This window comes from Solanum verrucosum, unplaced genomic scaffold, assembly GCF_900185275.1.
Source record: "Solanum verrucosum unplaced genomic scaffold, falcon-dt-bn FXZP01000080.1, whole genome shotgun sequence".
Classification (NCBI taxonomy): Eukaryota; Viridiplantae; Streptophyta; class Magnoliopsida; order Solanales; family Solanaceae; genus Solanum; species Solanum verrucosum.
This window is the reverse complement of record NW_026020097.1, coordinates 552,824-573,525: the sequence shown is the minus strand read 5'-3', so window position 1 is coordinate 573,525 and position 20,702 is coordinate 552,824. Positions and strand designations below refer to the sequence as shown.

At 31.7% G+C, this 20,702-nt stretch overlaps 2 protein-coding genes across 2 annotated transcripts; both read right to left on the bottom strand.

Annotated features, from left to right (window-relative positions):
• Window positions 1-1,988: 1,988 nt before the first annotated feature.
• On the bottom strand, window positions 1,989-4,322 carry LOC125824865 (UDP-glucuronate 4-epimerase 2). The gene has a single exon (XM_049504213.1). It carries the CDS (start codon window positions 3,749-3,751, stop codon window positions 2,453-2,455), a length of 1,299 nt encoding a protein of 432 aa, XP_049360170.1. The 5' UTR covers window positions 3,752-4,322; the 3' UTR covers window positions 1,989-2,452.
• A 9,100-nt stretch (window positions 4,323-13,422) lies between these two features.
• LOC125824863 (3-phosphoshikimate 1-carboxyvinyltransferase, chloroplastic) lies at window positions 13,423-20,125 on the bottom strand. Its single transcript, XM_049504211.1, has 8 exons — window positions 19,470-20,125; window positions 17,740-17,984; window positions 17,099-17,252; window positions 15,991-16,205; window positions 15,788-15,905; window positions 15,338-15,548; window positions 14,122-14,183; window positions 13,423-13,988 (listed from the first exon to the last, which is right to left on the bottom strand). The coding sequence occupies exons 1-8, from the start codon at window positions 19,803-19,805 to the stop codon at window positions 13,770-13,772; spliced, it is 1,560 nt and encodes a 519-aa protein (XP_049360168.1). The 5' UTR covers window positions 19,806-20,125; the 3' UTR covers window positions 13,423-13,769.
• Window positions 20,126-20,702: the final 577 nt, after the last annotated feature.

Genomic DNA, 20,702 nt, shown 5'->3' with positions numbered 1-20,702 from the left:
GTGGTGTCTTAAAACATTTATTGTGATTGGATTCATGATCTTGTGTATTTTCCCCTATAATGTAGTGAAATCTAGTAGTTAAGATCTGCACCACAAAAATAATGTCAGGTTGAAATGAGGTTTTTATATTCAAGGTGAAGGGTTCAGAAAATACAGGCAGATTATTAAAATGCTTGTAAATAAACATTGTGATGGAAGATAGCAGAAAATAATCCTTTCAATCAAAGAAAAGAATACTGGCAAAAGCATCCCACAAGCTAATAATTGTTCCTGATTGAACTGCAACCAGTGAATGCATGAGTCCCTATTTAAGATGCTGAATTTCAATATTCCCAAATACTGGTATTGGTGAAATATTAAGATAACTGTCACAAACTTCACCTTCCTTTCTTTTTTTTCAATCTGAAGGATATGTCCATAAATAACTTCAAAGCAATTCTGGGAATTCCTTGAACAACTTTAATCATTTCATATTAACCTTTCATCAAATACCGTCCAAACACCCAACTCGAACTCGTTTTTAGAATACAGAGGCAATCATACAATAAAATCTTGCTAACAATACCCCAAAGCAGAGTGGGAATGGCAAGCTAAATCAATCAAGGGGATAAAATGAACAGGAATGGCAAGCTGCATCAATCAAATAGATAAGAATGCAAACGCTTTGTCCTCGTAACTGTCAAAATTTCATCCTACTAGTGGAAACAGAAAGCACCAGTATAAAGTCTTTTGGTCGAAGTTCATTTTAACTAATAAACTTCTCAGACTGAAAACAAGATACTCCAGTTTATGATATACTTTTCCTAATATTCAGGCTGCTAAACGAGAACTCATGCAATTAGACATGATCCGCAAACTGAATACCAAGAACAACGACAATGTGAAAGGTGCACAAACTTTTCTGTACATTGCTACAGATGCCAAAAATGCCAAGTTATTTTCAAATGTTTAAAATGGAAAGAAAATGAAATCCAAGAAAAGCTCTTGACACGGGCTCCAAGAGGATCGCAACTCCCAATTGTTTGTACATATGCTTAGAAACAGAATGAAATATGGGGATAGCTTCCACTATAGTGTTCAACCTTAGATATCTAATGAAATGAAATGGATCAAAACCAAGTTCAGATGAATTCTAATACAACATAAATCTCATGAAAGGGCCAGAAATTTAGCTATCCTATTTTAGTTCCCACTTATTGAGGAGGTAAATGAGCACTCAAGCTTTCACACCTCAGTGCCCAATTCGGAAATTCTCATTTTATATTTGACAGATGAAAGATCAGAAATTTACATTACTGCATCAGCATCTTGATCCATCCCGTCACATAAACCAGAAGTGCAACTTTCTAAAACTTAAGTTGATAATATCTAAATAGGATTAGTCTCAGCAGCTAGTAATTCTAAGAGAAACACATTCAGAACCATTCAATAGTATTGCTACTTCTTCAAACTGAATTAGTGCTGCAACTACCCAAATAGTCAATGAAATGGATATTTACACAATAAATTCACTTCTAAATCGGAAGGTAAAGATGGACCAGATAATTTGTATGAGCCATCACAGTATCAACATAATTTCCAAAAAAGACTAGTTGTTCATTGATATAGCACACTTCTTGATGTTAGTGTTTGCATTTTACTTCTGAAGACTGTCTCCAGAAGGGAGGAGTCATTCTTAGCTTGCAGACATAAAATGTAAAGGTAGAAGAAGATGAAAGGCAAAGTATGTCTCCTTGATCCTATACTAACTAGTTTTCTGGTTAAACGCTAGCATCTCACATACTCAAGGAAAGGAAACATAGAACCTAGAGGAGCTGGAGCATTGTGGGGTTCTCTTCAGGCTTCTTAACTGTCAGTTTCTAACGGTGCTTCTTATTCCTTGCCTTTCTTTCATTCATAAAGAAATAACAAACAGGGAAAAGAACAACGGAAATAATCTATTATAACGAATCTAACTAATCAACTTCCAGTAATAAACCACAAAATACTGAATCACAAAGTACGGAATCTTGTTTAACCGCCAAAATAAGAAATATACAACCTCAACATTCATGTAAAAGGATGATCTCATAAATGTCCTAACCAAACAAATCTATGCAAGAAATCAAATGTGGAACTATCATGTGCTACTCTTATTAGAACTTAATAAAGATGATACATCCGCTGTCCATCAATCAGCAGTGGTCTATCAGTCGTGAATCCTAAATTGAACAAACTACAACAATTACATTCCAAAAGTAATAAAAGTTGGTTTCAGGTTCCATTTGACACAGATCAAATTGCCCAGCACAAAACTTCATCATCAGAGGGATCTGATGTGCTCCATATATGGCATCATCAAGATTTAGAAAGCAAGAAAGTGGGGCAATTGATCGAATATGTGTTAAAAAACAATCATAGAATCAAAATGAACAAGAATTGAATGATCCTACCGCACAATTCAAAGAATGTATCACTGGGCACTCTTCTTTCCATTACCATAGTAATTGAGGTACCATCGGACAAATTTCTTCAACCCCGTCTGTAGATCCGTCGTAGGCTTATATCCAAGCTCCTTGTGGGCTGAACTTATATTGGCATGAGTAAAAGGCACATCCCCATTTCTTGGCAACTTCATCACCAATCTCTTGGCCTTCACCTTTAGCAACCTCTCCAAAATGCTTACAAGATCTGAAACTGGCACAGGAGATGTGTTGCCTAAATTGAACACCCGCAGTTGAGCAGCACCTTTCTTCTTCCCACCACTTCCAGTGCTCTTCTCAGCAGTATCCAATGCTGCCAAACATCCCTTCACTATATCATCAATGTAGGTAAAATCCCTAGCTACCGTGCCATGATTAGCAGCCTCGAATATAGGAATCGATTTTCCCTTCAAGATATCCCTTGTGAAAAAGAAGTAAGCCATGTCTGGCCTACCCCACGGTCCGTAAACGGTGAAAAATCTCAATCCAGTTAATGAAAGCCCATATATATGATTATATGTATGAGCAATTTCTTCACCAGCCTTTTTAGTTGCAGCATAAAGACTAGCAGGCTGATCTGTTCTATCCTTCTCTGAAAAGGGTACCTTAGTATTCAATCCATATACAGAACTAGATGAAGCCCACACAATAGCAGGTTGAGGATTAACACTTTTGCAAATTTCAAGAACATTAACAAGACCAGCAATATTACTATGTACATATGATCCAGGATTTTCCATGGCATAACGTACACCTGCTTGTGCAGCTAAATGCATTACATGAGTAAATGGAACAATATCAAAAAGTTTCTTCAAGAGGGTGGCATCATTGATATCACCCTCAACAACATACACCCCTGTTCGCTCTAAGAGCGCTTGTCGTGCTCTTTTGAGCGAAGGGTCATAATAATCATTGAAATTATCCAAACCCAATACGCCATCGCCACGGCGTTTAAGAGCAACAGAAACATGAGTTCCTACAAAGCCAGCAGCACCAGTAACCAATACAGAAATACCATTACGTGACCTTACTTTAGCTGAAGCTTTAATCCTCTTCTCCCAAGCAGGACCACCATAGGAGCTGGTTCTGAGAGATCTTCTTGAGAGATCTGAAGAAACAGAGGATGAAGAAGCTGGAGATCTGTAAAAGAATACAAAGATCAACCCCAAGAATACAAATGACCAAAATGTGAGCTTTGCTAGAGAAAAATGCATCCTTAGCCTATTGTAAGGAGACTTTTCCATCTTGAACTTTCCTGGGGTTGATGGGATATTGTCAATGTGCATCATTTGGGACCTTACACTTTCCAAATCTTGGATATTTGAGCAATACCCACCTTGGGTATTTCTTGTTTTCAAAGATAATCTCCAAATTCTCTTGGATTTTCTTGAAAAAGGTGAGGGTTAGGGTTTGAAAAAGTCTCTTCTTTTTTGTTTTTGTTGTTTTCCCTTGTAATGTAATGAAGTTTTGGTTGTTGATAGTGGAAATGGAGATAAGAAGCAAAATAAAGAAAAAGGGGTGGCTATGAAGGTGATGATGAGGGTATTGGTATCATCAAACAAACAAAAAAGAGTAAAAAAAGAAGATGAGGGTATTGAAACTTTAGCCTATATTTATGGGAATCTTCTGGTTTCTTGGAGGGACTGGTTGTTGTTGGAACAAAATGGTAGTAGTAGTAATTATTGTAATTTTTTTTTCTTTCTTTTCTTTAACTTTTGTGGGGTTTCTTTGCCTTTGGATTTAGAAGAAAAAATATTGACGATTGATTAAGAAATGGGTGATTGGAAAGAGAGAGTCTGTGTGTGTGGTTGGAGTGTAGACTAAATTTGAGGAAGGAGAAGAATGTGGTTTGAAGAATTTAAAAAAGGAATAATGAAAGATTGAAAGTGGACTAATAGCTAAGAGGTTGAGTTTTGGGGGTGGGGTAGGTATATTAAGGACATAGTCAAACAAGAGTGTAATTAATGAAAAATGGATTAACCTAAGTATAACAAACTTTGAGTAAACAATTAAAGAATCCTAATTTTTTTCCCATTAAAGTGCAAAAGCTCACAAATACTACTCCTTTCTATCCATATTTACTTTGTTTATACTCCATTTGTCCCTAATTACTTTTCCATATTTCATTTTATAGTTATCCCTAATTACTTGTCCATTTTGACAAATCAAGAAATAATAAAAAAATTTATCTATTATACCTCAATCAATTATTTGAAAAAGGTAGAACTTATTGAAAATCTCAAGTTTTTAATTCAACCACCTCATAATTAATAAGGGTAAAATGATAAACTCACTATGCCAAGTATTGTTTTCTTAATAATGTGTTAATTCAAAAGTGAACAAGTAATTAAGGACAGAGGGGTATTTGATTTGACATACCTTGGAAAAATAATTATTTAATTATATTACTATTAATTAATTTAAGTCATTCTATTCACATGTGAATTAAAAATAATTATTTCTTAATAATATGGATATAAATATTTTTTAGTTTTCCAATTTTGATAAGTAAGGAAGATATTCAATTTTAGTATAATAAACAAGTTATATAAGTGGATGGAGGGATCAATTACTTGTTGACAAATTGGTACGTTAATTAGTATTCCTTCCTTTTAAAATAAGTGTCATTTTAATTTATTTGACACACATTAAGTAAAATTATAAATGTGAGATTTAGTTTATTGAGATACCTTATTTTGGAACTTAGATTATATTTCAACTTGGGAAGAGTTGGCTTTTGTCTGATTGTGGAAAGTGTGAGGTAGTTGGTTAATGCATTGATAGGTGGAAAAAAAAAACAAAGGCCATGAAGTTGAGTATAGTTTATTTCATAAAAGTTATTTTAATGAGGGGAGTTTCTTGATTTGGGGAAAAGTCATTAAGGTTTTTGTGTTTTTGAAAGTGTGAGTAAATATTGGGTGGTTTGTTGGTGACTAAAGCTTGGGGTTAATTATGAAAGGTTGTTGATTTTTACAAATTTTGGATGGTAGGAGAGATTTACGAAGGATCTCATAAATATTCATTGAATCTCCTCAATCTATTTTTATATTCTAGATATACTTCCTCGTTTCATTTTAACAGTTATTTTAACTTTTTCTTTCTTGTTAGAAAAAATAATAAAATCTATTTTTTTTTAGTTTTTCCTTTTACATATGGTACATATTCTTATTGATCACTTTTTGACATTGAAAGAAATTTAGACTTACTCCGTCTCATTTTAACTTAAAATAATAATCCCAAAATAGTTTTACTTTAAAATTCAAGAGTAAAGTTGACAAACATTTCCTATTATATCGTAATATTAAAGAAGCATTATTTTTAATACTGCTCAAATTTTCAAAAAATAAAAAACATTCAATAAATAGGAATAACTTAGTAAACTATATCTAGTATTTATTTTTTAATAGGCATGAAAAGAATTAAAACAATAATTAAAATGAGAAAGAAAAAGTTTGAGATAAGGAGTTGAATATTGAAGAAGTAACCAATTAGTAATATTGATTTTACTTAATTATTTTGAAATTATTTATTATACATTGTTTGATTTTTTATATTCAAAATAACATGCATTTATTTTTTAAAAATACCTTCTACAAATTTAGTGAAAAGAATTTGATTTTTATTTAGTGAAAATAATTTGATTTTTTTTTTAGGAATAATTATGTATTTAACCATTCTAATGCAAAATTCTTTCATCGTTAATACTATAATTTGCCATGAGAATACAATGAGGACTTGCTTCTTACCATTTTTGATGTTATATTTTATTCATATATTTTTGGTTTGTTATCAATTACAGAAGTAGATTTTCTAGAAAAAACAAATCAAATAGCTAATAAGTCCTCTTCACTTTGGAAAATTTTACCTAATGAAAGCTATATTTTTCTCAACATGAAAGGCATATATGTGTACCTAAATAAAGTAATTCTCCCGCTAAAACGAATTATGACTTGCTTAGAAAAGTTAATGCGTCATAATTATTAATAAAACATTATTCACCTTTTTTTATCAATTATTTTTTCCATTGTCAGATTGCATATTTACATTAATAAAATTCACAATTTTTTACTTATTTTCCAACACAAATTTGACTTAGCACGTTTTTCACCTTTCATGATTTTTTATTTTTTTTTAAACTTATTCTTCTAGATATTTTCCTTTGGGGTTAATCAGAAAATTATTTTGCTCCATGCAACGAATTAAACTTCCATATCTTTTTTTTTCCTTTTTCCTTTTGCAAGAAGATGTTACTTAATTATTATTTCAAAAAGTAAATTATTTTACTGAAGAAAATTAAAATTATGAAAAATACAATTTTATAAAATAATAACTAAAATCAATTAAAAATACAGTTTGATATACTAAAACTTTCACTATTTATAGAGGTCTGAAGAATGGCCCGACCACAGGCATATAGATTTTATTCCATCAATCAACTAGCTGAGAAAGAGAAACTACTCTTTGTTTCTCAAAAACATATTATAATAAGTTTTATTTCACCTTCGATTTATTAATAGATGGTGAAAAATATATATGAAATGAGTCATTACTAACAATACGCTTTCCCACTAATGAATATTTTGAAACCTATTGATAAGGACGAAAAACGCTGATTTATTTATTTATTTTAATTTTCACATCCTTCCACATGACATTTGTTCTCTAAAGAGGCCAAATACAAATAAATAAATAAATATTAGAGGCACTAGCATAATTGAGGTAAGTACGTTCTAGAGATTATTTTCACAATTCAATCGAATAAATAATCTTTTGTATACGTAACAATTTTGTATCGTTGCATGAAGAATTTCCTTTCGTACATACTTTGCATCTAACCCTAGAAGTATGGAGGTGTATAAAATTGAGGGTGAGGTAGTGGTGATGAGTTAATGCAAATACCTAAAAAAGAGACAAAGTCATGTGAAAATTCACATAAGTTTGCTGGTAATAAGGCAACCTTGAAAGCAAAGCAAATAAAACTCTTTTTCAATAACACCTCTCCTTATATTCAGTGGCTTTTCTTCTAAAGTTTTGTTAGGTATCATGTGATCAATTTCTATGTCCATTATTATTAGTCTCACAAAATTACTTTAGTACTGGCCACTTTCGCTACGATAAAAATAACTTTTAGCGACAATAATTATATACATTAACAAAGAATAGTAAGGTCTTTGATGATATTAGTTAATTACATTAGATCCAATATTGCTATAGATTTTAGGGATATTTACAAAAAATGCTAAAATATAATTGTCACTAATAATTACTGTTAAAGATTATTTTTGGTATAGTGTGCCTGCTTATCTCTACATGTGACTCTTCCTAATCCGTGAAATGTAAGGTATATTTAAGTCAAATCACTTGATCACATCATTAAATTCTATGGATTAATCAAATTTGGTAAGATTAGTAACACCATTTGACATTCGATTAATGTATCCACTTGAACATTATAGAATCATTACCATATCTTAATTAGGCACCTTAATTTGAGCTAATAGAATCTTTTAATAGTAAATTCTTGTGATTCAGAGATTTAGGGGAAGAGGACGGTGGAAAGAATTTTTTTTAAAAAAAAACAACAAAGAAGGAGCTAAGTGAACAGTTTAATAGTTTTATATAAAAAAAATTATAATTATTTTAATGTACAGTGAGCATAGTAATAGGTAATAAAGCATAGAACATGATGGCAGCAGGTTATAAATAAAAAGAAAACAACTGTTGGGACATGGTTTGCCTTACTTATTTGCCAACTTGCTCACATGGTTGCCTCACCATATAACTATTTTATTTTATTTTCCTCTTCCCTATTACTATATATATTTATTCGAATATTCTTTCAAAAGTACTACTACTCTTAATTAATCTTCGAAGACCATGAAAATGAAAAATAAAAAATACTTAATTTTTAAAGTTGGAATTGAAGTTGAGATTGTATATGGTCATACTTTTTGCAATATATGTAGTTAGATTTCGAATATATTTTAAAAGAAAATTATGAAATATGATTCAAACATAAAACATAGTAGTAATTTAAATGGGGGTTATTGTATAAAAGGATAAAATTTTAAAAAGAAAATTTATAGAAGTGAAGAAGTAAAAATAGGTTTTTGGGGTATCGGTTAGTTTTGAATCGTCGAGTGGTGATTGATCCATCTCTTAAGAAAGGATGTGGGGGTGTTTTCCAAATTCTCAATACAACTTCAAGTTATATTTGAAATTTCTATGACCAAACACTGATTTTCAAATAAAATGAGAAATTTCTTTCGAAAAAGGTGGAAAAATTTCATGGTCAACTAGGTAATATTCATATTATTTTTTTTATTAGGTTTTCCACTTTGTTTGGTACCTCAATTAATTCATATTTGTATCTCATATGATCTATTAAAAGAAAAATTAATTCAAATTTTCATCATTTTTCAGAATTCGAATTCAAATCTCTAATAAAAAGTAGAAATCTTTTTTCATACTATCAAAACATTTGACGGTAGAATAGGGACACTCTAATCAAACGTAAACAAAATACTTTCTCACTAGAATATTTTAATTGAAAGGTGGACACCAATTAGGCAATTCTATAGTATGATTCATCTTTGGTGTTGTCAAATTTCTAAGCTAATTTATGAGCACATTGCAACCTTATATAGATTAAAAAAAGGTAGATGATGTATCATTATTCCTTTAAGACTTCCTAGTTGTTAAGACTTAAGATTAAAAAATTAATACTAATAGGTAAAATAAATTTGGGAAAATTACTCTACAATTGTATGAATTGTCAATTCAAATAGTAGCTATCATGTGCTACCTTATTATTCAATCTTGTCAACACTTCGATTTGGATCTCACCTCGAGTCATGCTTAACTTTGAGTCTTCCAAAATTCTTAAGTTTCAAGTTACTATAATTTTTAACCATTTAAAAATATTGGAATTATAACCTTGATCTAATTTTATTTTCTGTAATTTATCCTGAGTTCCCTATCTTATTTGGATTTGACTTAAATTTAGAAAAAGAAATTCTCGATAGAAAAAAAAAAACAGATTTGTTCTTTTCTTGATGGAAAATGTTTGGACTTTTATAAAATAAAATAGTTTTTATGCTTTCTTTTATATCACTTTTTCATATGCGAATCAATTGATCAAATTATATCAAAGATTATGCCTTTTTAGTAGCAACTTTTTTGTCATATAATCTATCAGCCTTCGAGATTTGCAATTATTAAGTTTTGCATACAAACATGGGTTGTGGTGCACTGATGGGAGTGTTTCACCCTTAACCAGAGGTCTAAGGTTCGAGCCCTGGGTATGGAGAAAATTTTGTTGGGAGCGCCACCCCGAATGGGCCCTACAGAGCGCGATCCGGATTTAGTCAAGGAATTGACACAGACATACAACTATTATATGCAATTGGCAACATATAGCCCAATATTAATTAGCAATTAATAGTCAAAAATAATAACTAGCACGTATTAGCCTAAAAGAAATAAAACCAACTTTTTATGGTTTTTTTCTTTTAATCACGTGCATCCAAACTGCATTAATTAAGGAGATGTGGGATTATTTTTTCTTCCTGATTTTTAACTCCTATAATTAAGGAAGTTAGTTTTTCAATTTCTTTAAATTCTCAAACTCAACTTTATTTAACCGTCTATTTTTAAAAAATATTAACGCAATTTACAGAAACATGAAGATATATCTGATTGTAACTTTATGAATTATTATTTTTTACCAATCAACAATAATTAGTTTATTAAAAAATCGATTGCTTACTTTTAATAAGTGAAATATATATATTTATTAATTAACCCATTAAAAAAAGGTTACACAAACTTTTAAGGAATGAATTTTTTAAAATTCTTTAATTAACTTATTAAAAGATTGTGACTACTTCTAAGGTAAGAAAATGTATTATTAATGCTCTAACGTGTATTGATTATCACATAATTGATAATAATTAATTAAATAATATTAAATGGCATTTTATTAGAAACTGTAGTAATACATATGCATAAAAATATACAATAATTAAAGTTGTGATTCCATAATGTATACATAAAAAAATATGTTTACACAAAAAAATATTCATAAAAATAGACGTTTAAATTTTATTGATGTATACAGTAATTGTAGCATGTATATATAAACTTTATATTGTATACATAAGAATATTACCATCAATTATACGTATTACTATAATGAATACAAGAATGAGATTAATATGATACATATATAAATTAAATTTTATTCATTAATTGTACATGTGATTTTGTTTATGTATACGGTAACTGCACTATGTATACATTAGTTCGTATTCATCTGTGTATTCAGTGATTTGTATTCACATAATAAACTTGTATACTTTAATTTAAATTCATGGTATACATTGGGTTGTATTCATCAAAATCAACATTCTGATTTTTTACGAGAATCTTACGAGAACGTGAAATTGAGAACAAAAATTTCAAAAAACTGTAATCTGAATTTTCGCCAAAAAAAGTTTTAGAAAACTTTAGTTCCACAAATTACGAAATTTCAAAATTAATGGGGAAAGAAATGCTACATAATTATATATTTAAAAAAATTATTGGAAGGATCAATTGATAAACATACTGTTATATCTGATTTTCATAGACAAAGTGAATTAAGGAGAATAAGAGAAAATTTAGAAGAGAAGCAAATATACATATGAAAAGGATTTAGAAAAAAAACAAAAAAAGGTTGAATAACCTAAATTTTCGCAAAAAGAAAATTGAAAAAACTTCAATTCCACAAATCATGAAATTCAACAATTAATTGGACAAGAACAAGATTATATATAAAGATGATTTTTAGAAGTATCCATGAAAAAACATATTGTTAAATCTGATTTTCATAAACAGATTGAATTAAGGAGAAGAATTGAAAATTAGGGAGATAATCAAATATATGTATGAAAAGAATTCTAGAAAGAGAAAAGGAGACAAACAAGAGAAGAACTCTATTTTAAAATGGTTGACAAAATAAAAAAAGAGATAAAATAGGGATAATAAAATTTAAAAAAAAAGATTCAAGAAAAAAAAGCAACAATCAAATGTGTGTTTGAGAAAAATAAGGAGAACAAAAAATACATTTTTTAAGAAAAAGAAAAATAACTATTCAATGCCAAATAAATAAAAACAAAAGTCTTTTTCTTGCTAAAAAATTAAAAGTGGGCTATTTATTGCTAATTTTCGTCTATAGGGTTATGTTGTGCCATTTTGTCGATTTAGTCGGAGCTCCAATGTGGACTCCGGACACCGGATGAGTAACCAAAAAAAAAAAAGTTTTGCATGACGTCAATCAAAATATATATAGTACTTATATACTTCGACTGTATATGTTGTGTAACTAGGTCACATCGGGCCGATTAATCAGTGGGCCGGACTCTGTCCTGGTTAGTGGTTACCAGGCCGAAAATGCCAAACTAGCATGACCCTCTTGTTTTAGTGGGTTATGATAGGCCGGTGTCACACTCCATTCTGAAAGAACATGTGATTGGTATCCGATGCCTTAATTTTACGATAACTAACATAAATTTCACTAGTTAAACATTTAATTATGTATTTTTTGTGATTTTTAAAATTACCATTCGTGCCAGATTTTGGTCCAAATATAATGTATTCAAGTAGATTGACATGTATCTGACTCTATCGGTAGTCTCTCCCTATGTATCTGGTATCCCAGGTACATGTATCTAGTTTGATTCACATGTATTTGGGATATACAGTCTCTCACTCGCCTCTCTCCATGGGTATTTGTATTTTAGAATGTATTTGGTAGCAAAAATACATGTATCTAAGAGCATGTATGACATTGTTGGTAAAAACTGCTTATTTTTAGAAGTGCTTTTTTAAAATAGCCTTTCAGAAAAGTGCTTTTAAAAAAAAACAATTTGTGTTTGACAAATTCATTTAAAAAGTGCTTTTGATAAGCAATTTGTGTTTGACTAATTTTTTTAAAAAAATGCTTTTGAGAGTTAAATTACGAAAAAGGGTAAGTATCAATGTGCATTTAATATTAAGATTATTTTATCGAGAGAAATATTTTAAACATCTAAGACAAAAACTTTAATTACATTTTTAATTTAATTAGTTAAAATTTACATATTCAAATTTTCAATCAATATTGTACATAGATAAATATTGTTGAAAAATATTGAAAAGATGAATATTTTTGTTATTTGTTACCTATTTTTTTATCCAATCTTAGCTATTTTTTTTGTTATAATACTCTAATGTTTTAAAAAATAAAAATAAAAATAAAATAATACGTAAATTAAGAAAAAATTGTTATTTGTTACTTTTATGGGAGGGTCTAAATCTTTAATTGATACTTTTTTTAATCTTACAAAAATATTGTTGTTACTTTTATTTCCAATTCTGTAAAATAATATGTGAAGTAATATATACAATATAATATATAAATAATAATATCAAACATAGATAAAATAAAAAATTTATTATATAAAAATAAAACAATAAAATTCTTGAATGAAAATTAACCAAACTTATGAGATATGTTTATCAATTAGTAAGGAATATATTGATAAATATGTATATATGTAAGGGATATTTTAGTCTTAAAAAAATAATTTTCTGCTTCTGCTTTTTTAAAATTTTAGTTTCTTCCTAACAACAGAAAAACTGCTTTTGCTTCCATTTAAAAGCAGATTTAAGGATTTGCCAAACACTTAATTTTTCAAAATAAGTGTTTTTTTCTAAAAAAAGAACACTTTTGGCCTCCCTACAACAATGCCAAACAGGCTCCAAGTATATTTAATTTGAAATTTGGTATGAAACTATTAATTAGTAAAATATATGTAATTATTTCAAACTATAGGAAAATTAGTAAATATGGTAGGAATATTTGCGTAATTAGATAGATTTTCCTTAATTTTATCGTACCATATAAACATGAAATCATGAGCTTTAATAAGTGAAAATATATGGGTCAATGGGCTATCATAACTCCGTAAATTCACAATTATAGCTTTAAATCCTCGAAACAAATTTATTTTGAATACCAAATACAATAACTAAAACGGTGATAATCAATGTTAAATATTCTTGAAGGAGGTGTACTTAACTATATAGTATACATGTCTTCTAGTCAAAAGATAAAAAAAAAAAAAAAACTCAACTTCAACAATTGCAATGAACATCATCTCACATAGACAAATAAAAAGGAGTTGAAAGCTTTTTACTCTTCCGGTATGGGCACCATTTTGGTTGGCAAACTGGTGCATAATCTCTCTTGTAGTACAAAATAATTTCTTCTATATGTGAAGTGGTTTAGTGCTTGGAGTACTTCTGGAGAACCTCAAAGTAGTCGGGGAAGGTTTTGCGAGTACAACCGGGGTCCTTAATGGTGACTGGGACATCAGCACAAGCAGCAAGAGAGAAAGCCATGGCCATTCTGTGATCATCATATGTATCAATCTCCGTTACGTTTAACTTTTCTGGTGGGGTGATTATGCAGTAGTCTGACCCTTCTACAACTGTTGCACCCAACTGAAGTTTCATCCAGAAATGTCAAAGAGTAAGAAAAAACAGAATAATTGATGCAATGAAATATCAAGAACTTCCTCAACATTACACTAGACTTGTAAGCTGCAAATATCATCAAACCAGCTAAGATGTTTACCTTCCTAAGTTCGGTGCATATGGCAATCATCCGCTCAGTTTCCTTAACTCTCCAGCTAGCAACTGAGCAGAGAAAAGAGGGGTATTAGCACAATATAAAGAAAGAAAGAGGGGAAATAATATGACGGCGTGGCTCATCTCACATGAAAATCTGCAACGTTTAAATACTTCATTCCGAAAAAATCTTTATTCTCATAAGGTCTTCAAACAGTTTATATTTTGAAGTTGCTGTGAATCATATACATCAACGAGAAACTACACAAATCTACTTCACACTAGAAAGATCTTCAAACTCAGGAAACACTACTAATTTATCTTCAATCCATACAGATATAGATCATGTCTTAATTTATTAGTTCTCATATCTAACAAAAGTTCGAGTTATACTACTTTCTACCATCACTGGCTTATATAATGTTGGAACTCTTCATTTGCTTTTAACTCACCCAAATGGGTAGCACATGGATTAGGTTACTTTGTATGGATCCTTGAATACTTTTAGAAACTAGATACAAAAATCAAGCCCAACAGTTAGGCTACATTATCACATCTGATACCCAATACCCAAGTGCATGTAATATAGCATATAGCCGACTCAACAAGAACACCATCAGACAGTTCTGTATTTCACAGAGGCTTTTTAAAATTCAATTCAAGAAATTCATCAACCTATTTTAGCAGAATGGTAAACATGATGATGCGATTAAAGGATGTTTCTACTTATCAAGTGCAAAATAAAAGATATTAAACAATGTTTTCTTTTTCTTTTTCCCCTTAACTTCCTAACAGGCATTAACCGTTATCATACCAAATTTTAAGACTCAAAAGCAAATCTATCTAGAAAAAGTTATCTGATGCATGCCAAATTGAGTCTTTAAGTATATCAAAGGGGTAGCATAACAAAGGACATCGAACATTTACAAAGTGTCTGCATCAACCCAGAAATGATGAGGCATAGAGCCATTCCTCTTGTATTAACAAGAAATTGCAAAAGCTACGACAATTTTCTTCCCTTCTGACCAGACCCCTAAACTACCAGGAAAATCTCTTTGCACATTTTAGTCAGGTTATCACATCATTTTTAAATACTAATTATGCAGGGAAATGCTCTCATATTGAAGAATAGTGTCCCGGGTCCCAATCGCTTCAGAATTATATCTTAATAAAAAAAAGTGCTTCACTAGGATTTGATACCAGGGAAACAAGGTTAGCCATACCGTCTCTTATGGTAGTAGGGCCATCAGCAAAAAGTGCAACTACAGCAAGAGTCATGGCCACATCTGGCATTTTGTTCATGTTCACGTCAACGGCACGCAAATGTTTCATTCCAGAAGAGTTCCTTGGAGGTCCTTTAACCGTGACACTGTTTTCTGTCCATGTAACTTCTGCCCCCATCTTCTCGAGGACCTCAGCGAACTTAACATCCCCCTTCACAAAGGAAACATAAAGTTCAAAGTAAGTCCCTTGTTAGAAAATTACCTTATGCAGTCACACACTAAGATGTAGGCCATGCGCTGTGCAACTCTTACTTTTTAGTACTTCCACAAAATTAAGCTAGTGAATAGAAGAGAAATAGAACGTATTATGGCGCTGTCACAAATACCAAGCACAAGATGGAAAAGTCTAGAATGTGATTGCCCCCAAGGTCTTAATGACATGAGAAATACCTGTAAACTGCTTGTTCCACAACCTTCAACAGTGACAGTTCCACCTGTGACTGCTGCCCCCGCCAAAAAATAGCTAGCACTTGAGGCATCTCCTTCCACGAATGCTTTCCCAGGAGACCTATGATATTCTCGTAACTGTTAGCTTCATCGCTCGGTGGAACCAGATTATTAAAGACATTAACACAGTGTGAAAGCAGACTTACTTGTACTTCTGACCTCCTTTTACCAAGAATCTGTCCCAGCTACTACTGTGCTCCACAAAGACACCAAATCGCTCCATCAACTTCAGTGTCATTTCAACATAAGGCACAGATATCAGTTTGTCAATTATTTCAATCTCCACATCTCCTAGAGCCAGGGGAGCAGCCATAAGCAGAGCAGTCAGGTATTGGCTGCTGATGGATCCAGAGAGCTTTACCTGATAGATATGAAGGGAGTATAACTTAGCAAGAACTCAAAAACGGTTATATTACATCTTTCCATACTAGGAAAGAAGCTGAGCAAGTAAACCACAGACAACATATGAACATGATTCATCAAAATAAAGTTAAAAAATATTGCAGAATCAAATGTATCTTCTTTAATTTAGTAGCAGCGACAAGGAATGTGGAAGAGATTAAATGGAGGGACAAGAGACTTTTGGAGGAAACAAAGACGAAATAAAGGAGGACAACAAGTTACTTGAAAAATTGTAAGTCTGCCTTTCGCATTTAGGACTTCTCGTTAAGTGGATAGATACTAGAGTTGCATTGCTTGTTATCGTACGAGCTTGATACATGCAAGAAAAATATATTGACTATAAACTAATTTACTCTATGGCACGAGGGAGAGAGTGCATGCTTTCTCTTAGACTTAAAGGTCAGTAGTTCTAAAAAAAGTATAAAATGAAAGAAAATGAAGGTAAATCAGATGGAGATAAAAAATATATTTGTTACAATACAATCAAATGAATTATAAGTGTCCCCTCTCTTATAGCTGAAGCTTTTTAGAGAGGCTGTACACATAATTCAAGATGGTACCAGAACAAGGTTGAGGCTTCAGGTTCAAGTCTCACCACCACTCATTTCCATCTGTAACTCATCGTATACAACTGATGAGAGGGATCTTTTGGCTTTATTACTCAGGATCTAACTTAAGATAATGTAGGCCAGTTTCTCTGAAGTTTAAGGTATGTATTTAACTTCCCAAGAAAAAACGCCATTGCATTTAAAACACTACTCATCATTGTGATAATACTATTCCTAGTTAAGACAATTGTAGTAACAGGCTACCAATTACTAACATTATACATAATAAAATTATAATCCTCACCTTCCCTCCTGGCAGACCTCCCTTGCTGACAATTCGAACTGGGGGACAATTCGTACCAAGGGAACAATCTACCTCTGCGCCAAGCTGCTTAAGACCATCAACCAAATCACCAATTGGTCTCTCTCTCATCCTAGGAACTCCATCAAGAACATATCTGTAGCACACAATTATTCATGGAGTTATCACCTACTACAAGGTAATATTTTCTAGACCAAAAAAAAAGAAAGAAGAAACAACTCTAACTAAAGAAGAAGCAAACAAAAATATGCTCGTTTCCTGTCTTGTTCTCTGTCACGTTGAGAAAGATGGTAAAATACATGACATACAAAGTATGCATGCATTTCTGAAGCTCTCAAAGCACCACATCCAGATTACTCAACCTTGAGGAGCTAACTGACATCTAATTTATCACCAGCGGCAACTATTATCTAACCAAAAAAGATTAAATTATCGATGTACATTTCAGAAGTTTTGCCACCATTCCCAAAAAATGCAAATTCATGAGACTATCAAAATGGCTACAAAAGAAACAGCCCCAAAATAAAAAAAAGACAAAGAAACAACACTGGAAAAAAAGAAGAGAAAATAAAAAAGCAAAGAAGACAAAAACAAAAGGTACGAAGAAGGAACGATTCAAAGACCTTGAATGTCCTCCAGCTACAGTAACTGCTGCTGTCAACGGACGCATTGCTGTTCCTGCATTTCCAAGGAATAGTTGGATTTCTTCCTCAGACTTTTTGCCGACAGGAAACTGCCCACCACAACCGTCCACAATTGCTCGTTGGTTTTCATTGTCATCTTCAACATGAAGTCCAAGTGTTTTCAACGCACCAAGCATGTAATGAATGTCATCACTACTCAGTAAATTGTCAACAACAGTCCTTCCCTGAAATTCAAGTGCCAGTGACATGTAATGGCAGCACAAGGTTGTAAGTAACATATATCAAGAATATGAAAGCATGAAAATGTACACGATAATTAAAGAACAATGGAACATGAATATAATTGTCAGCTTAAAAAGGTTGCACACTCGGGGGCTATGAGTGTACTATACTGTATGAGTTGTTCAGGACACCGTGAGCTTGGGAAGAGAGTTCCCAGTTGTTTAGGACAGCTTATACCAAGAGTAATGTGTTTCTTTCAACCCTTGGCTCCTCTCCTCACACTTATAGCATCAGTTTTTACCATATACTTAATTTGCATTGTTTTGCATAATATCATTAATGATGGTACTCTAACAAACATCTCCTTGAATTAATTAAGAAAAAAAAAACACTGTCCAAATTTATGCGTAACCCACCCTAATGCCAAACTGGTAGGGTCAGAAACTCAAAAAGGGAATTGCTGAATCCCCAAGAACCACAACAAAATGCCACAAAAGTTGAACATTTGGCAGATCAATTTGGTTGACAGATTGACAAAATGCAATCATTTCAATAAAACAAACATTAAGCAAAAAATAAGATGTGCAAACAATTTATGTCTTTTATTATCTTAATATGATTAGTATTGCAAGTAGAACTTCAAAAATCAGCTAAATACCAACGTTTCTTGAAGTGGTAAAAAGCATATTTAAGCTCAATGCAGATGACATGGTATTTAAATGAAGTATCAAAACCATTGGAACCAAATATATAAACTCAGTATGTTTGGTACGACAGATCTCAAAGAAAATGTTTTTTAGTGTTTGATTACCTTAAACTCAGGAAAGTTTTTTCCTCAATGAAAATGTTTCCACCAAAATGGGGCATTTTCCTTTATAAATATCCTAGCTCTTGTCTAATTTACATGTCTTAATCAATGTATGGTCATTGTTATCAACTTTTAATACCTCAAAATATCACCAAAAGATTATTCCACTTATCATAAACCGTATACAACTACCATAAGACACCTACTTTTTTTTTATAATCGTGGTGCCCTATTTAACTTGCGCGCACCTCGGCAAATTCCATGGGATACATGCCGCCTCCCACAACCAACAAGTATTAGGCAATTTGTCCACCAAGGCTAGACGAGATGGGAAGTAATCCCCTATTGTTTTGTCTCCATTTGAAATTGAACTTGAGATCTCATGGTGCTTAGCTCATGTCATTGACTAGTAGACCACATCCTTGGGTGCTATAAGTCACCTACTTTTATACCCAAGCAAATACTAGAAAAAAACATTTCTGATGTAAACCAGAATGCCAAATAACAGACCAAACACACCATGCACACATTCAACTAACTATACCAAAGATAAAAAGACCAAATCTTTAAGTCAATTCAGTTCATAACCCATTAAAGATATAGCAACCCATAACTCAGCATCCATCAATCAAACTCAAAGGAAAAGAGAAGGGCAAAAAAAAAAAGTTGGTTACTTTACCTCAGAAAGGGCAGCAAGAAGGAGAATACGATTGGAAAGGGATTTAGAACCGGGCAATTTAACAGTACCAGATATATCCTTGATGGGTTCCAGCACAATCTCATGGGGTTTCTCTGCAGTAGCCACTGATGCAGAAATCCTAAAAGGTGACTTCCTCACCACCCTCAAAACTGAATCTTTCTTAAACACCCCTAAAGATTTTGCTGAAATTTGGGTTACTTTCTTTGATCCAAAGAAGAGAGAATTTGAAACAAGAGGACCCTTTTGGGTTTTCGAAAGATTGGAATTCAGATTAAGGGTCTGTATCCCTTGTGCCATGCTACTAATCTGTGCCATTTCTTCTGAAAAACTTCAGCTTTTCCACTCCCTCTGTGTTATTGGAGTTGTTTGAAGACCAAATTTTGGCTTGTTTTTTGAGAAATTTGAAAGTGTAATAAGAAAATGGTTATGGTAGGTAGATTGAAGGGAGATGGGGTTAGGCAATTAAGCACATAAAGAGTCCAATGTCAGCTTCACCAACCACCTTTTGTCTCTGAATTCTTTTCTTCAAAAGCCATCAAGGGTTGTTGAGGTTTGAGGGTAGTTGTGCATTTGACTAAATTGTCAAAATTTGCAAAATTCATCCCTTAATTTTTCAAATTCCTAACTAAACATCCTTAATTTTTCAGAACACACCTCTGCTTGCATGAATTTTGTCTGTTTCTGATATATTACTTATTTTACAAAATATTCCAAATCAACTTGGCTTATCATAGCAATTCTTTCTTATTAGTTGATTGTATACATAAATTTGTCATGAAGGTTTGATTCCTCACTTTGTAATTTTCTTGTTTATTTATCTGTATAAAAAATAAAATGAAGAACTTACTTATATTTTACGGAATCCACTAAATTGTAAGAAGGAAAAGTGTTTATACTTTTTGCTGAAATATATTTGTATAGTATTTAATTGACGTGTGATATTAAGCAAACATATTTTTTGTGAACTTTTATACTTTACCTAAAATATATTTGTGTAGCATTTAACCGTAAATACAAATTTAAAAGATTTTGATGGGTTTTTTCTTAAGCTAAAGTGGATATATAACAATCATAATATGTAATTTGTCATTAAAAATCCTCATGAAACGGATGAATCTCCTCTTTCCACGACCTAATGATCACTTCTAATGGATGTAGAGAATAAACTCTAAGACCATCTCCAACTCCACTTTATTTTACTCTTCATTCTCT